Genomic DNA, 18118 nt, shown 5'->3' with positions numbered 1-18118 from the left:
ATATAGAGCTTTGTGATGTTATAGGGATACCAGATGGAAGAAAAAATAAAGAGTAACATTCATAATTACCATGTCATTCTGGGGACTCGCTAGTTACCAGCAGGGTCTAACAGTCCATCAGGGTTGTCCCTTTGGGTGCTTATATTAAGCATCAGAAGCTGGTAATCATGAATGTGCCCATTTTATAGATGAAAAACCAAGATTTAAGGGATTACTGGGCCAGGGTCAATCCACTTAACTGTAATGGAGTAAGAATTCAGTGTTGCGCTACATGCAACAATCCCACGTGGCCTCTGAGAGACACTGCTGGACCTCTTCCTCCCCCCTGACCCTCACCTCTTTTCCTCCTTCCTCTATCATAAACAAGGGGTTGGTCCCATCAGAAACGGTGAAGGTGAATCGGTCTTTGAGGGAGTTGCTGCCATCATGGCTGTAGCTGACACGGTTCTGGTAGATGTCTTCCATAGTGAAGGAGGAGGTGAGGTGGAAATGCTGCCCCCTGGCTGCTCTCTCAATGGCACCATGGCGTGGGGGCTGCACCACGGTGAAGGTGATAGACGCGGCCTGCCGAAAGGAGAAAAAAGGCAAGAAGCAAGTTCATAGAGCGAGTGGTGGCCAGGAGCTGGTGAAGGAAACAGTCGACAACCATCAACCACAGCCTGCACTTTCTTCATAGACACAACGAAGCTAGTGACAGAAACCACCTTCTCAACTACATCTTAGAGCCTTTGTCAGAACGCCGAGCATTGACATTCGCTGTCCTCAGGCCTCATGGCACAGGCTGGACTAGAGGCAGGGCTTGGGCTGCCGATTCTCTTTGCCCCTTGGTCACTAGATTCCAGCACTGTAGCCTGGTGTTTCTGCAAGGTCTCCTCTGCCTGGAGAATGAGTTCTCCCAGATAACTGCACAGCTTGCTCTTACACTGATATATTGGTTCAGAGAGCAGATCCTTAAAGATCTTCCCTGATTACTCCCTAAAACAGCATACCCACCAATCTTGAGCTCACTTAATACTGACCATGTCTGATTGGTCCCTCCCTCCGTCCCTCCCTCCCTCCCTTCCTTCCACCAATCAAAACTTGTAAATTTCTAGCACATTTTCTGTTATCTTCCCAGCTATGCCTTTACCATCCTGAGAGGGGTCTACAACCCAGTAGGCAATGAACATTCGATGAAAGCATGGCTATGTAGTGGAGCCCAGGCACAGAGTTGGGGGCACACACACTGTAAGTACAGTGGTGAACTTTGTGCTAGTCCAGTCCACATGCTAAATGCTCGACTAGGGCAACATCTTGACAAGAGAGCTGGACCCCAATATGTTGGGTTTTGTTTGTTTTGTTTTTTGTTTGTTTGTTTTGCTTTGTTTTTTTTTTTTCTGGACAAAGACTCTTCTTGGGGTTTGCTCAAATTGTGATGGCCAGTAACCATGAAAAAAAAAGTCTGGGTACAAGTAAAATGGAAGAGAGGTGGACAGGGGCACAAAATGCCCATCCACTTCAAGACAATGCATGTTTTGGGTGACGTGTCACCTTCGGTACTCTCTAGGAATCATAATAAAATATGCATGTAGAGGGTTGTTTTGTGCAAGCTGAGGTGAGAATGAATGAATTGAGAAGTTCAGGATGAGTTGAAAAGCAATTTGATCTCCAATTTGATTTTTTTCCAGAAGGCCAAGTTGTCTTCTGCTTTTACCTCTTTTGGGGGGTGGGGCTTGTACTCTCCTCACCACTGGGCACATCTCTCAGGATGCTCCACAGTCAGCACCTGCCCCAACTCTGCTTCTGCTCAGCCTGAGAGAGCAGGGAACCACTTACCTCCGTGTCCGAATCCACGGCCTTCAGTTCAAACTCTGTGATGGTCTTCCTCACGCCCTCCTGCACACGCATGCCCCGACTCTGCACAAGGGGCAGTGAGTCATCCACAGGGTGAATAGTGATGTGGAAGGTCTGTGTCACCTACAACAGTAACAGATGAGTGGGTCGCCTGTCCCAGTGCCACCCTCTCCTCAGCCCTCAGCAAGGCTGACTCCGAGGAACCCTGACAGGAATTCTCTTGGGCTCAAGCCCATGGCTGTTAGGGACTGGTCCTGTGCTGTGCTTAAGAACAGAGGGAGCATGATGATCTCAATCTCCTGCCGGTCTGCCCATTCCATTCAATGAAGAACACTAGGGATCAATACCCTCTCAAGGACGGATGGCAGGGCGCCTTACCTCATGCACGCCATCAGACAGCACAAAGCTGAAGGCGTCGGAATGCCTCCCAGTCTCACTGGAATGGACATACTGAATACTTCCTGAAGTCAGGTCAGCTTGAGTAAAGGAACTAATCTGGATCCCTAATGAGAGGAGAAAAGAGAAACAGGAGGAATATCAAGATACTAGCCATCCCTCCGGGCAGGGAGATGGCAGACTCTCCTGCAGGGTCTTCTGTATTTAACACAGAGCATTCTTGCTCTGTCCTTGAAGACCTGTGTAGTTTGCAGACTGCTTTTCTATAACAACATATGTTCTTTGGTAGTGTAAGTTAACTTGATTACCCAGACTTTTGTTTGCCGTAGCAATGGGAGGTGATCAATAAATGTTCCTTTTCTCTCTTGTATGCAGCTAAAATCTCTGAAAGGTATTAGGAGTCATTGTCCTAATGTCTAAATGCTACTCTTCAAAATTTTACATTCCCCCATTACTTACAATCCTCTCTGAAATTCTGCTCTAATTCTTAATGTTGTGTGATGAGTTACCTTTGACTATTGTAGTTATGAGGTTCAACTACACAGTATGTCTGTGGGATTGGTGAACTAGCCCAGTATCTTTCCAAGTCCCTTCCAACTTTCAGGTAAGTGATTCTAGCTTTTCATGCTATTGTAGTAATGAGATTTACTGCATGACTTTGGGGTTTGAACAATCATCCTATATCAACTGAGCATGACCTATAAAAACAGTATTCTTTAATAACATGACATAGAAAAAGAAATCACCACCTAAAAATTTAAGCAACTTTAAATAATGCTATTCTTCAAGCACACATTAAATCTGTTTTAAATCTCCCAAATTTAGCAAAAACAGTCCAGTTTGTATCTTAGAGCTCAGGGATGGATACGCAAGCATCAATCAAGACTGGAACATACTGGGCTGAAATAGCACTTGGGAGGAGGTAGCTGGAAGATCAACAGTATGGTGAATTTTAGGCCAGCCTTGGCTATACCAGAGGGAAAAGGGGTTGAAATAAAGAAGGTGCAGCTTAGTGGTAGCGTATTTACCTAGCATGCGTAAGGCCCTGCGTTTGAGCCTCTGAACCATAAGAAAAATAAAATGAGGATCAGAGTACAGTCCTGCCTTTCTCATTTAGGGCAGTGAGCTAGCTAATTTCGACTTTTATTCTGGCCTTGACATTCTTTGGTTGCTTCCTAGGAATTATTACTTTTCACTCTTAATCCTGGTAAAAACCAGTTTTATTTTACAATAGATCCTGCTTTGACTGCTATCTATTTAAGTGTGATGTCAGTATCTTTGAGAGAAAAAAAACCCAACCCACAGGGCCTCCTTTTGTGTCTTTATCATCTGAAATTTGTCACCCAGATGCAAGAGTCTTCTGATGACTGGGGCATTAATTTTCTGATGAGGCATTTTATATTTCTGCACTTGCTACATCAGTTCTTGACAGGGAAGAAATGCAGCCCCTGGGTTTGCAGCTTTGTCTTCTGGCTGGACAGAAACCCACACCATTCTTTAAAAATTTAATAACTTCAGGGGTTGGAGAGATGGCTCAGTAGCTTAGCACACTGGCTGTATCAGTATGAGGATCTAGGTTTGACGGCCATCACTCTTGTCTGAGGACAGCATGGTGGCACATATCTATACCTAGGGTAGAGAGGTGTGGAGGCAGGAGGCTCACTGACATTCACCGACCAGTTAGCCTAGCTGAATCAATGTGTTCAAGGTTCAATGAGAGACCCTGCCTCAAAAAATAAGGTAGAGAGTGATCAAGGAAGGCACTTGAGCTCTGGCTTCTGCACACCCATGTAAGAAAGAGTAGCTGCATGTATGTGCATACACAAGAGCAAGCATACATACACACACACACACACACACACACACACGCACACACACACACACACACATATCTGACAGGCATAAACACAGACACAATTTTAAAACTTCAGATGGACTACGCTGAGAAGTTTAAATCTCTTCTCTCTGTTGTAGATCTATTTTCACAGTCCATGGGAAAATAAGCATATAGACTCGCAGGCAACTGGCTACCCAAGTGCCTGATCCCTTTATGAACGGACTAATGACAGCTGATTAAGATTATGGCTAAATCTTCCTGGGAATTCAGCTGTGGGTTTTAGAATTGAACCCTTTCCCCTTTTTCTTTTAAAATGGTTTTTATTGAGTTAACTTATGGGTAACTTTAACATCTTATTGTGAGAACTGGCATACGATGAGTTGCATATAATTGAAGGTTCCAATGAGAAAACCTCAAAGAAGTGAGCATGTCCATCACTGTAAAATGATTCCCATTCCATCTCTACTCCATCCTCATCTCAAAGGAACCATGAATTGCTCCTGTTACTACATGTTAGCTGGTGTTCTCTCCTCTTACACACATGTAGTATGTACTCTTTTTGTACCTGGTTCCCTTCATTTAGCCTAGCTATTTTGAAGTTTACTATGCATCATTGATAGTTTAGTTCTGGGCTGTGAACATGGCACAGCTGGTACAGTGCCTATTGTACAAGCATAAAGAACTGAGTTTGTGTCTTTATGACGTAAAATTCAGGTACAATGACGCACATCAAGAAGCCCAGAAATGGGGACTGGAGAGATGGCTCAGTGGTTAAGAACACCAGCTGGTCTTCCAGAGGTCCTGAGTTCAATTCCCAGCAACCACATGATAGCTTACAACAGCTATCTGTAATGAGATCTGGTGTCCTCTTATGGCCTGCAGGAATACATGTAGATAGAACACTATACATAATAAATAAGTAAATCTTTAAAAAGAAAAAAAAAACCCAGAACCTAAAGGTTGGAGACTGTAGTTAGATAGATTCCTGAATCTCATTGGCCATCAAGTCTAGCTGAACTGAGGAACTTTGGTTTAGCAAGAGACCTGATCTCAAAAATAAGATGGAGGACGCTTGCTGTCAACGTTTAGCCTCATTCACATATGCCCACACCCACACAAGCAGGCACCAATGCTACTTCCTCAAAACATTTATTCTTACTACACCAAGTAAATATGTCATGATTTGTTTACGTATGCACACACTGATGGGTATTTGGGTGACTCCTATTTTGGGGCTATTACAGATGAAGCTACTGTGACTACTGTGTTCTTGACTGTGTTTAGATATCAGTTTTCATTCTGCTTGGATAACCTCTAGCAGTGGAACATTCTGGAATACACTCTAGGCATGTATGTATTTAGGAAACCACCACAAACACGCCTTTCCAAAGCAGCAGAGCTTCTCTCCACTGTTCCAAGCAGAGTTGGAGTCTGGTCTTGGCCTAACTTACCCAGTTTAACCTAGGAAATGCCAAGTATCTTCTTTGGGCAGAAAACCACTTCTGGCTTACTTAGTGATATGGGATTTTACCTGGGAACAGCTCTGAGAGGTCAGGGTGGGCACAGCACCTCCATTTAAAATAAATTATGATGTGGTGATAGAAATCTTATGTAATTAAGAATCTATGTCATCTATCCAAGGTCACATGGCTGGGAGATGGAGGGCAATTCTGGGGCTGGAACCCAACTGAGTTCAGTTCTAAAGCTGAGGACTCTCATTTCTTACCATAAGAGTCACCTGGACATCCTGGATCATACCCCTTATCATTAAATTTCCAGGATAAAAGTAGTACATGTCTACTAAAGAATACACACACACACACACACACACACACACACAAAAGACATGGAAAAGTAGGAATCACACATGCCATTCATATGTCTACCACTAAAATCATACCATGACAATATATTTTAATTCTCCTTCATAGCCTCCTTCTTTTCTGAGCTGTTGGGCTTGATGGGGGCAAAGTTATTTAAATGATACCCATGCTTACCTGCCAGAGAACAAAGAACTTGGGGAGGACCATGAACTTCAAGAAGACATGGACTTGTGTGTGCACACATGCATGCAAATATGAATGTGTGTCTCTCCATAGTATGCAGCTAGAATGGGACCCGATAAACCACAGCCACCCATGGTCTGGTGAACACAGTTGCTTCTGCCACTGTCACTTCCATCCAGCAGTTTCCACTGAGTGGATTCTCGGTCTCTGTACACCTTCTCTTTTAAGAAGTTTAGCCTTTTTTAAATTGGGTGTTGGAAGAGGCTAGTTACTCACTTGTCAGCAAGAAGGGCTTTCTGAAAGCTGGGTCCCCTCCTTGCTGTCACAGCAGGTGGCTGTTGTTTGAAATACTTGAAGGCTTTTAATCCCGTTGAAGGTGTTTTTCAGTCACCAACCTGCTGGTTAAACTATGTATCTGGCAGTATGACAAGAGACCCGTATTAACCCTGTCAGTTTTTCCAATTCTCCCGGAAGGGCCACACATTAGAGAAAGCCTGGTCCAGGTCAGGGAAGTGGGTGGAGGAAAGCGTCTTTGGAAAAATTGCCTTCTTAAAGGGATGTTGGGTGATGCTGCGGCTGCCCGCAATCAGCACAGCAGTGGTGTGTGTGTGTGGGGGGAGGTCCTGCCATGCTGCTGTGTCCACTGCTGGGCTGGTGGGGGGCTGGGGAACCCCTCTACCTCCTGGCTTCTGAGTTTCCTCCACAGCATCTTGATGTGGGCTCAACTGTGTTTCCCCTCACTTCAAATCACATGTAGAAATCTCAACTTTTAGTACTGCCAAACAGTCCTTTCTCTGGAAGCAGGGTCCACATATGAGCAAGAAAGGAAAATCAGGGTGTAGGCAGATCCTGGGGGGGAAAGTAGGGGAGAGGGTGTAGGGGCAGCGTGTGTGGACAGGAAGACAGCCATTTACATGACAATGAGAGAAGCCAGCACAGATCCTTCCCTACTTAACTCACCCCTACCAACACCAGCATCTTGAACTTTCCCCTGCTCCCAAAGCTTTCACTGTTTACACTGCCCAGTCTATGACACCAGTAACCTTGACACACCGATACACATCTTTTCTAGGAGAGCCCAAGCTGAGAATGGGTGTATTAGTGTATTCTCTCACAACACAAGAGAGGCTGGAATAAAGAGGCCTGTGTTGGTAAAGCACCACTTCTGAGGAGTTGCTCTCAAACAATCTCGCCCTCTCACTGAGGATTCCCTATCCTCTGGGTTCCCACTGGCTTCTGCCAGGTTTCTGTCTCAACTCCTGAAACACATCTGGGCACATATGTCTCCAGTTTCAAAACATCCATTCATTTTTGTCAAATCTATTCAATGAATACTGGTTTAAGCAAGAAAGGAAGTTTTCCTCATATAATTGTATGTGTGTGTGTGTGTGTGCGCGCGCGCGCGCGCGCGCGAGCGCACTCGCGCACAGAGGTGTATGGATCATAGAGGTTAACGTGGCATGTTTCTCTCTGTTGTTCTCATCAATTTTCAAAGAAAAACTGATTGTTATTTTGTGCATATGGATCGATTGCCTGTATGTGTGTCACATGTGTGCAGTACCTCTGGAGGCCAAAAGAGGGCATCAGACCCTCTGGATTGGAACTTACAAATGGTTGTTGGCTACCGTGTGGGTGTTGGGAACCAAACCCCCAGGTTCTTTGTAACAACAGCAAGTCCTTTTAACTGTGAGGTCATTTCTCCAGGCTCTCCTTTCAATTTGAAACAGGGTCTCCCCATGAAGACTTTCACTCATTGGCTCTACTGGCTAAGCACCAAGCTCCAGTAATTTTTGCTGCCTTTTTGATGCTAAGTTTGCCGATATGCACTACCATGTCCGGCTTTTATGTGGGTCCTGAGGATCTGACTTTACCGAGTTAGCTCATCAGCCTCACAAGCTGCTTTTAAAGGAAACTCGTATTGGAGCTCCATCCCTCAGAACCTTCTATCCTTGGGTCTGGGTAGTGGCTGGATATCACTGTTTTTAAACACATCATCAGGACAAGGCAGGGAACTGCTGATATAGTAGAAAAATAGAAGGAAAATCACAAAGCCTTTAATGTTTAATGTTTCCTTTCTGCTCTTAGGAGCTTTAGTATATCTTCTTTTATTCTTTGAGATCTCCAGAACTGGAATGGTGTAGCCATGCCGGGGGAAGCAAAGAAAACGGCGGGTGGTGAGATCACCTACTTGATTTTGTTTGGCTTGTATAATGGTGGCAGTGTCTGAAGCCACATGAATTATGCAATGGTTTTAGTAAGAGAAATTAAGCAAGCACACCAGTGAGAGAATGATTTCTATAGGATAAATAAAAACAATACTTCCAGTGAGGCTTACTACCCTGCTCAGGGCAGCACTGCCATCGATTAGTTATGTATTAGCGCCAGCCCCCTCAGTGCAGTTTCACTACATAAGAGAGAGCATTCATAGGACAGACTCTGTGCCACTATAAATAGTGAGGATTGAGGAACCTGAGTGTTCTCACCATACACGCACACAACCGGGTTTAATGTACCCAGGTGTTGTCTCAGCCTAGGGGCCATCCTGACCTGGGGCAGAGCATCTGAACCTGCCCTGAGGTCCTCCCTATGTTATATTCTCTACTCCCACTGCCACACCCGGTGTCACCTGTGCAAGCCATGTAGGCTCTCACAATACGGTCCATCCATTCTGAAATCTGGCTGGGTTGATACTCTCTAGGCAAAATGCGACTTCCATGAGCATGCTCAGAAGTGAATTTAAAAAACCAAGAACTGAGGTAGGGAAAGGGAAAGAGAAGATGTGTGCTTGAAAGGTAGTTTATGGGTTTCTGGTGTGTGTGAGGGGGCTTAACTGAAGTTCCACTGAGAAGGGAGACCTTGGAAGCAAATGTGGGGCAAAAAGCGGCAAATTATGTTAACACTGTGGGAAATTAACTTTTAGTGCAGGATCTTCCCCTATGGGTTTACAACAGTCAGAGGATTTCAACAATAGGATCCACCCTGTACCAAATAATACTTCAGCCTAAAAGGCTGATAGTATGCTTGGTAATGAATAAGAGGCTTCAAGCGATTAGTAAATACACCAAGGTAGAGCTCTTCAGCTGCTCGTTTTAAGATTTGACAGCAAGGAGGTCCCTTGAAGCAAGCATGCAGCTCTCAGAATGGTGGAAAATACAGTCTTCCAGAAGGCTTGGGGAGTGAGACTAGCCATGTACCACTCACAGAGGTTAAGTGGAACCAGGCTGTGTGAACAACACATCTCCTCAGTCAATGCCTCAAGCAGAATCAAGAAGCTTCAGAGCTTACAGATGGATAGACCTGCCTTTAGGCTGCCCTGCTGATACTACTGTGGACCAGGAGAAAAACTCCACCTTTATTAAGCAAGATGCTATCTCCTGAAAAAGTTCTCTGATTCTCAGGTTGGGCACCTAGTGGCTCTGACAGGGAATGAAGGCAGCTGCGAAAACCTTGCATTTGTCCCACAATGACGTAAGTGCTGGTGACCCAGCAGCAGATGGTCTCTCATTGGGCCCCTGAATGCCTTTAAGAGGTCTCATAGTCTTTGAGGTGTTTTTCTTCTGGCTAAGTAAGTAGCACCTCACCTCAGCTTTGAGGAGCGTGTATTGTGCCTGCAAGGGGAATCCGGCAGCATTCTAGAAACAGCAGCTACCCCAGAACTCCTGAGGTCCTTCAAGGAAACTGAAATCATTAAGGGTCCAAGAGCTATGTGCTCTGCTGCCTGATGGAGCTGTAACGCTATCACTCTAGGGGGAATAAAATTAAAATCAAGGCAAGGATACAGATTTTGGTTTGGATCTCACATCCCTCCTTAATAGCAATATAGGAGTTCCATGCATAGTAATTATTTGGTTCAGGAAAGATCCATTTCATTGCAAGACATATAATATGGCCCTCCACCTCTGTCCTCTCAAGGCCTGTTTAGCTACACTACACCTTCCAGTATTTGAATCAGTGTGACTACTTACACCTCAGGAGTGACAAGCTCCTGGTCCCTGGAGAGGCTGCATTTGTCCCCATCTCTCAGCTGTGTGTGGCTGTCATCACACAAAAGTGATATTTGTTCATCCCATAGTGCTGCTAAAACACACAGTACACAGTACACGGGGCCCCAGCTCCTGGCCCTCTTCCTTCTATAGCAGGCCAAGTACAGCAGTCACCATGAACCAGAGATGTAGCTACCTCCCACATCAAGCCTCTGGATCATTCTGTGATGGAAAATACATTTCCTGCTTTCTGTTTTTTCTTTTTCTTTTTCTTTTTGACCCAGTATCTTAGCCTCTTTCTCAGTTAGTATTATTCCTGATTCTGATTTTTCAAGGAAAAAAAAAAGTCATTGGGGCTCCTGGTGAAGGGGTGGTCCTCTAACCTGAATCAGAGCTCCATGGGGTCTGGACTGCTAGCCTTGTCTCTCAGCAGTGGGAGGAGGCTCATGCCCACCTCCTGCAGGGTTCACAAAGGGGAAAGCAAGAGGCCTCACATAACTCTTTCAACTGTGTTAGGATCACACTCAGTTCTGACCAGCTGACATCAGATCTCATGGCTGTCTGGTGATAAGTCCACTCTATGCAAGCCAGAGAGAGGTGCCAGCACACACTGGAGGCCAGTGCTTGCTCCAGGAGGCCTCAGCACACACAGTAAAGAGGCACACCTAAATGTACTTACAGATTGCTCTGCTCTTGGAAGGCATTGGCCCTGTCCTAACCCCAGATCCTGGTTGACTCAGGCCCACCTCGTGGGACAAATGCTCTGGTCTAAGTTGTAGCTAACTATGTTGGGAAGAGATGAGGTAATCTGCACGTGTTCTTCCAAGCAGACCTCAGGCATGCAAAAAGAATCACATACTTGATGCTCTAACTGGAGGGTGGGGAGAGAACAGGGAAAGAGGATATGGGCTAAATGTAAGGAAGGGAGCTCGGTCTCAGTTTAGAGAGAGGGAGGAGCAGGCAATCCGTGTCTTCGTGACAATGAGGAGGGGACCTCAGCTGTGAGGAGGATGGGGGCTTGATGTTCCTATCTACTACTTAGTGTCACTGGAAAGGGGTAGATTAAGAAATACTGGTGGGACAGAAAACCACATGGATTAGGAAGTTAAGTCTGTCTGGATAGAGCGGATAAAAGCAACATCCTAGGTAAAATGGGAATCCTTCTGCTTTTGGAGTGTGTACCACCCCAGGAGGAGGCCGAGCATGGGTATCTCCTCATAGCCCCTGAAACAGGGACAGCTTGGTATTAGCAAAATTGAAGCCCAAAAACTGTGAAGAGAAAAGAGAAATAGCACACAACCCTGTCCTATAGGACTGTGAACCAGCCAGCCAGAGCTCAGAGGAGAGCAAGGGCTGGGCCTGACCAGTGGGTGGGCAATTGGCAGAGCCTTGCAGAAAGCTCGGGGGATTTTTAAATCTCTTCACTCCACTGTCTCCTAACACCACAGCCAAGAGCCTGCCCTTTCATCTTTGCAGAGATACAATCAGCAAACTGACAGAATTCTGGCAGAAGCAATTAGCTCATGCATTAGTTATTAAATAGCTCACACAGTCAAGGTACAGAGGGTGCTAATCTGCATATTTCCCGCAGGAACTTCAGGACAAACGGGAAGGCCACCTGCTTTAATTTGCCAGCCTGCTCATTCCTTTCTGTACCCTCTTCTACACACATTGGGCCGTCTCTACCACCACCGGGGACCACATTCTCTCGCAACCTTCCCCTCTAACTTTGAAAGCACGCTGGCCTCCTTGCTGAGTCTTCCTGGCTGACTCTACTCCAGGATATTGACAGTGCTCACTTTCCTGTCAAAACTTTTTTTTCATCAGGATGGTCAACTCCTTCTCTGTCTTCCACTTTCTTCAAACGCCATCCTGTTACTAGGGAGGCCTTCCCCACTTCCCTCCTGTGCTCCCGAATACCCAATTCTTCCCTAACAACCATTTACCGGTGACATAGATTCACATGTTTGTCTGCTTATGCTTGACCCTGTATAAGAAAGGGAGTCTGGAAGGGAAACCATGTCCCCTGACTTGATGTTTTCCATGGAATGAAGAATCTGCAATATAAAACCCAAGGAAATCCTAACAAGACCTAAGTCTTTCAAGTTGTCACTGCCTCTAAGAAGTGACAGCAATTCTACCTTTGGATTTGCTCAGCAAGGATCTGGTGGCCCTCACATCATACAGCGCCAAAATCTACAGTTCTTCCCTGAAACTCCTCCCCTGTCTCTCCGTCACCCACCTCACATGTGTGAAGACTTAAGAGGTAACAAGCAGTCTCTGTCATAGTCTCCCTTTGTTGTTGCCTCTCCAGGTGAAGAAGCTTTGTTCCTTCTACTGGCTTGGTGTGGAATGTTCCTTACCACGGCCATTGTCCCACCTTTCCTCCCCCTATTGCATTCCACTAGATACTCTACTTCCTTCTCAAACGTCTACAGTGACCTTCTATGTGTTTTCTGTTGAACAGAGATCATTTATTTCAGCTTGGAGGAGTCTCCACAGTATTATAATGTACACACTAATCCAATCTCCCACTTTTAGACTATGCTAATAAGGCCCACTTCAAATTTATTCGTAGGTTTATGCTTTTTCCACCTCTGAAGAGAATACAAATCTAGCTTCCCTGAACTCTGCCTCCCCAGCACACATCTAAGCCTACCTCAGTGTGCTTTTTACTCAGTGTAGGCTTCCTGGGTTTTGAACTCCTTCAACTCCAGGTCTACACCTGTCTTCCTCGAGTTATAGGATCTATGGAGGTTCCTTACCCCACCTAGTAGAGAAACCCAGGAGGTGAGCGTGTATTTTGCTCATCTTTGCTTCCTAAGTATTGGCTGAGCTGCAGTCTTGTTTGGTACACATTCTCCTTCGCCGTCTGTTGAATCCAGTCTTTCTCCCCCGGGTGCCAGGGACTGAGTCCAAGGCCTCGTGCATGCTAACTACACACCATAACTCTGAGTCACACTCTCAGCTGAGGCCAATATTTACACACAGGATATTACACTGTGCATTGCAGTTGGGTAATATAAAAGACCAGAGGGGTATGGATTGTTCTAGAGATTTTGACTATCTAATTATGGAGGTAAGAGTACTTACATGAGGGTCAAATTCAGGGTTTTATTCATATTAAGGTTATACCCACCTCCAAAGAGCTATTTCCTTACTCCGCATTATCATTTTTCCTAGTTTGGTTTAACCAACTATTATAAAGTACTTAATGTACGCTAACTATAACGTACCAGCAAATAATGGTGAGAATTAGTGAAACACAAAATCAGTGAGGCAGTCTGTGGGTGTTCACATACTCAGGATGTAGCAGTCCCCAGCACTTACTGAGTCTGTGCCTGGGGCAGGGTGCAGCAGCACAGGACCACATACCTGGTGATGCCACATGTTCCAGGTGGCCTAGCTGGGGCTGGGCAGTGATTCTGTAGATCAGTTCTGTAGCCTCGCTGTCCTGGTCAGTGGCCGAGAGCTGTGTAGGGGTGATTTTCTTCCCTGAGTTCTCATCCAAGACCAGCCCTTTATTGGTGATGATGACTGGTGGGAATTCGGCTTCTGAAAATATCAGAAACAGTGGTTATCATGGAGGGTTCTCAGCCCCCTTCCTACAGTCCTAGGTCTGATGTCCAGGAGGAAGGCTCAGAGCGATCATTGGAGCAGTCTCTCAGAGGCATCAGCAAGGAGACAGTTCTGGACTTTCATCTTCACCGGGTATGCGGAAGGAAGAAAGAAAGGGAGGGAGGAAGGGAGGGAGGGAGGGAGGGAGGGAGGGAGGGAGGGAGGGAAGGAAAGAGGGAGAGAGGAAGGAAGGAAGAGAGGTAGGGAGGGAGGAAGGAAGGAAGGGAGGGAGGGAGGGAGGGAGGAAGGGGAGGAAGGAAGGAAGGAAGGAAGGAAGGAAGGAAGGAAGGAAGGAAGGAAGGAAGGAAGGAAGGTAGGTACAGGCTCCAAGTGAACACTGGGAAGTACAGAACCTCAGAACTGCCGTGTTTTCTACTAGAAAACCTGGTACCCCTTACCTAAAACACTGATGGCAAATGACTGGTCAGCCAACTTATTGCCTTCTCCATCCACCACATCAAATTTAAAAGCAAAGCTCCCACGAGGTTCTCCTGGTCCATGACTGTATTCTATTTGCCCTATAAATAGGAGGAGAAAAACAAAACCCAAACAAGATTTGTCATTAGTTCTTTTTGCTGTTCATCTCTCAAGTGAGAGGTGGAACTTCAGTGGGTATTCACACCAAAGAATCAATTCACACCTTCCTTACTTGGGTACCATTTCTGACATTTTAATCTAAAGTTTTTCATTTCCTTTCTTTCCCCTCCTACCGCCAACTTCCTCATATCCTAAAAACTCCTCAAAACAAATTTCCTCCAAGTGACATTTCTTATGGCAGAGCTCAGCCTTTTTGAAGGACCTACCTAGCTTAGATTCCAAGGTGGTCTCACAACTATATCACAACTAGAGTAACTAGAGGAGTGAAACTGCACATGCGCACAACACGTACTGACCACGCCCACATCATTTGGAGCCGCCCTCCAATGTATCCACATCACAAGGTAAGAGAGCGCAGGTCTGCAGCCCACCTCTCCAGGACCCTTTCACTCCCCCACGGTCCAGTACATGGAGTACCATTGGCAACATCCAACAGATAAATAAGCTGGCACAAACTCTTCACAAAGAAGCCAGCAAGGATGCAAAGGAAGAAGGACAGTGCGTCCCGATTTGTTAACTCGCATCATTTGCATGGGCCCATCAGTGCAAGTATAACCAAACCCCGGGAAGAGCTGCTTGGTCCCATTTTTCACAAGGAGACGCAGAGGAAGGCAGTAATTAGATAACTACATTACCCTGTTGCTCACTGTACCTCTTCACCGACCCACAGATCCAGTGAGCATCAGTCGTTCTCAGGTTTGGGTGTCGTATGAACAGAGCCCATATTTCTGCTCCTTGGGGGCATATTTCTACCTCTGAAAGGAACTGCGTGGGGTCACGTGGCTTTGGACTTTTTTCCCCTTTTCTGCCCCTGAAAGCACTGTACAGTGACTATGTAGCATTTAACACTTATGCCTTTGCATTACATCAGCATTTCCTGAAGGAGGGATGAGCCGTGTAATCTCCCCCAGGCAGCTCCGATTTATGCCCTTCCATTTCGCTTAGTTCATTAACTTGTGCTCTTTGGGGAGCTGGGAGGAGATATAAATTGTTCACCTAAGGAAGGCATAATTTTCACCATAATCCATCCCAGCTGGCTCCTCTTTTCTTTTGCTCGTACACACATACTTTTTAGCAACACAGCAAGACAAAATGACATCTTTTCCCTCTATTATCGCCTCAAATTTCTCAGAAAATGCATCTTTTTGCCTAGAAAAATAGTTCTCTCTCTCTCTCTCTCTCTCTCTCTCTCTCTCTCAAACAAAAGAAAAGCGAGACCAAGAAAAAAATGAATCTATAATTCAGCTCGTACTGAAAACCAAGAATGCATGGGCTCCTGCCATAAGCTGCCAGGCTCTAGCCCCCACTTTATTAAGCAAGACAGAGCACAGGGAACCTGGACAGTCAGGGGAGCAGGCTGACCTTGGTTAACGTCTGCCTGGGTGAAGCTCTGGATGGGGCCTCTAACAGAGATCTGCTCCTCTGGGTAGTCAGGCTTCGCCATCTGCAGGTGTCCTGCACCAGGGTCCTCCTTCATGATGTACAGAACCTGTCTGTCATCTGAGTCAGCATCTGTCACTCTCAAGTGCTGCTCTGTGATGCGTGCTACAGACCCTGGGAAAGAACAGGAGAGAGAAGGTCATTCCCCACCATTGCCTCCAAATGGGATGCCAAATGACTCTATCACCCGTTACTCGGGCCCAGGTACCAGGCGTTTGCCTGTCTCCATTTCCAGCTGAGAAACTCTAATTTCCCTAAATAAAATTGTTTAGAACTATGCCCTTTGCCTTGGTCCACTCTTCCTCTCTCTAGTGCTTATTCTTGTGGCAGCCTGCCAGTTCGAACCTGGAAATAACTACTTCTAGGATGCAAATAACTTCTACATCTTGGGTTTAAGAAATCTGTTTTGATATAATTTACGTGCTGTCATTAGAATAACAAAATAAGAAAACACCAGGGGTACATAAGCTCATAAAAGTATCTTCTTGTCATCTCACGTGAAATACTTAAAACCAGTGTTTCTTAAGTAAACTAAGTTCAAGGGTCAGGATGAGGGGCTGTGTAGAGACTGGAGACAGAGGCACAAAACTCACCATAAAACACTTGTCAGAGTCCTGGCCTTTGTTTCCTGCCCAGCTGCTTTCTCATCTTGAAAACAGCAAATGCTAGTAAAAGCACTCATTATTCACGCCACATATCTTGGTGTTTGGAGTGGCAGTCTACCTTCGGTCAAGAATGCGTGGTCTTTAGGACTCTACCCAAAGCACCTTGGGGGATGAGGCAATGTCTTCCTCTCGACAAAGATCAGACTTGCAGTGTTTGTTAGAATCTGGAATATTCCCAAGCTCAATGTTCCTCTTGTGTCATGTATCCCAGTGCGTGTGACCTCACCCCTGTGGTCCCTCTGCAATACTCCTTGAGTCTGTGAGAACAGAGGGAAGTGATCTGAACTTCCTTATTCCCATGCTGCTGACCACACCGTAAGCAATTCAGTACTTTTTCATTGATGGAAAAAAATCACATTTGCTCCTGGACTTCATGAGAATAGTAACAAGCCATTTTGCTGGTAAATATCAAAATGCTGATTTCTGGAAGCTTTAGTAACTCTCAAAACTGAACATTTTATTTATACCATATATTTATTTTTCAAAACAAAATATAGGTGAAACTAAGACTAGATGAAATATAGACTCCTAGTTCACCAAGACTCTAGCCAAAGGCCTATTCCCTGTTAATTTTCTACCTTTAGTATAGTATGTTCAAGGCTAATTTGAGTCATTGCTCTTTCAGTGCTACTAAAACATGGCAAAAGTATGACAGTTTAATGTTAAAATAATTTGCAATCATTTGCATAATCTTTTAGTTCCTGGTAGCCTCCCAATTGCTCTTCCATGCCTTTTTAATTTTTTAAAAAAGAATTAAACATCTTGGAAATCTTGCCAGAATTCTTTTGTTGTTGACTTCCATGATGCTGGATGAATAGAGGCCTGTGTCTAAGCTACACACTTTGATTTAGAGGACACTGAAAATATTGTAAACACTTCATAAAATGTTCTCAAATTCACAGACAGAGGTGTCTTGTCTGGAGAGTTTCATCGTCTCATAATTCTTATTCACAACTCAGCGTTTCTAAACAGCAATTTCCCAAAACTCTACTTTCCCTAAATCTGGACTAGCTCCAGTAAGATTTACCCACAGCACCAACATGGAAGAAGGGACTGTCCACATGAGCTAAAAAATAAACCAGTATTGGAAAATGAGGCTACTCTTCATTCCTGCAGGCATTGCTATGGTTTGAATATGGAATGTTCTCTGAAGCTCATGTATTGAAGGCCATTTTGGGAGGGGTGTGGGGGAGAAGCTAAGAATGTAAAGGGGGTGGGCCTAGCTGGGGAAATAGGTCATTGGGGGTATGGCCTCAGCAGCCAGATATTACTCTGGTCCCTAGTCCATCACTACCTCCTGTTTATCATGAGGCAAGCATCTTGGATCTTCTATGCCTGCTTCTGCCATGACAGCCTTCTGATGGGGGAAGTCCTTCTGTGTATATGTTTGTCTGATTGGTTGTTAAATAAAGCACTGTTGGCCATTAGGGACTAGGTGGGACTAGGAGTCGAGGAGGATTCTGGGAAATGTAGTCAGTGGTAGAGAGTCGCCATGTGATCCTGGGAGGAGAGGGCACAAGTCTGGCGTTCTCAGTAAGATAAGACCTTATAAAAATATATATTACTAGTCATGGGCTAATAATTAAGTCAGAGCTAGCCATTAAGAGACCACAACAAACAGTCAACAGCTTCATAATTAATATAACATCCTGCATGCTCATTTGGGACTGATGCAGCTCAGGGACCAGGCTGGCGGGAAGAAGGAACGTTACAGTCTTCCTTAGCACAGAAAACACTGGAGGC

At 45.3% G+C, this 18118-nt stretch overlaps 1 protein-coding gene across 1 annotated transcript in view; it reads right to left on the bottom strand.

Annotated features, from left to right (window-relative positions):
- Window positions 1–18118, bottom strand: part of Fras1 (Fraser extracellular matrix complex subunit 1) — a 400187-nt gene that overhangs the window by 60593 nt on the left and 321476 nt on the right. The window contains exons 45-50 of the mRNA XM_040747451.1: window positions 15633–15824; window positions 14072–14191; window positions 13431–13610; window positions 2212–2336; window positions 1816–1956; window positions 337–564 (exon numbers count right to left, since the gene is read on the bottom strand). Coding sequence (XP_040603385.1) covers window positions 337–564; window positions 1816–1956; window positions 2212–2336; window positions 13431–13610; window positions 14072–14191; window positions 15633–15824 — 986 coding nt within the window. The remainder of the gene's footprint in view (window positions 1–336; window positions 565–1815; window positions 1957–2211; window positions 2337–13430; window positions 13611–14071; window positions 14192–15632; window positions 15825–18118) is intronic.

The sequence above is a fragment of the Mesocricetus auratus genome, unplaced genomic scaffold (assembly GCF_017639785.1).
Source record: "Mesocricetus auratus isolate SY011 unplaced genomic scaffold, BCM_Maur_2.0 Super-Scaffold_100006, whole genome shotgun sequence".
NCBI classification, from domain to species: domain Eukaryota; kingdom Metazoa; phylum Chordata; class Mammalia; order Rodentia; family Cricetidae; genus Mesocricetus; species Mesocricetus auratus.
The sequence above is the reverse complement of the archived record's forward strand: the minus strand, read 5'-3'. Positions and strand labels throughout refer to the sequence as shown.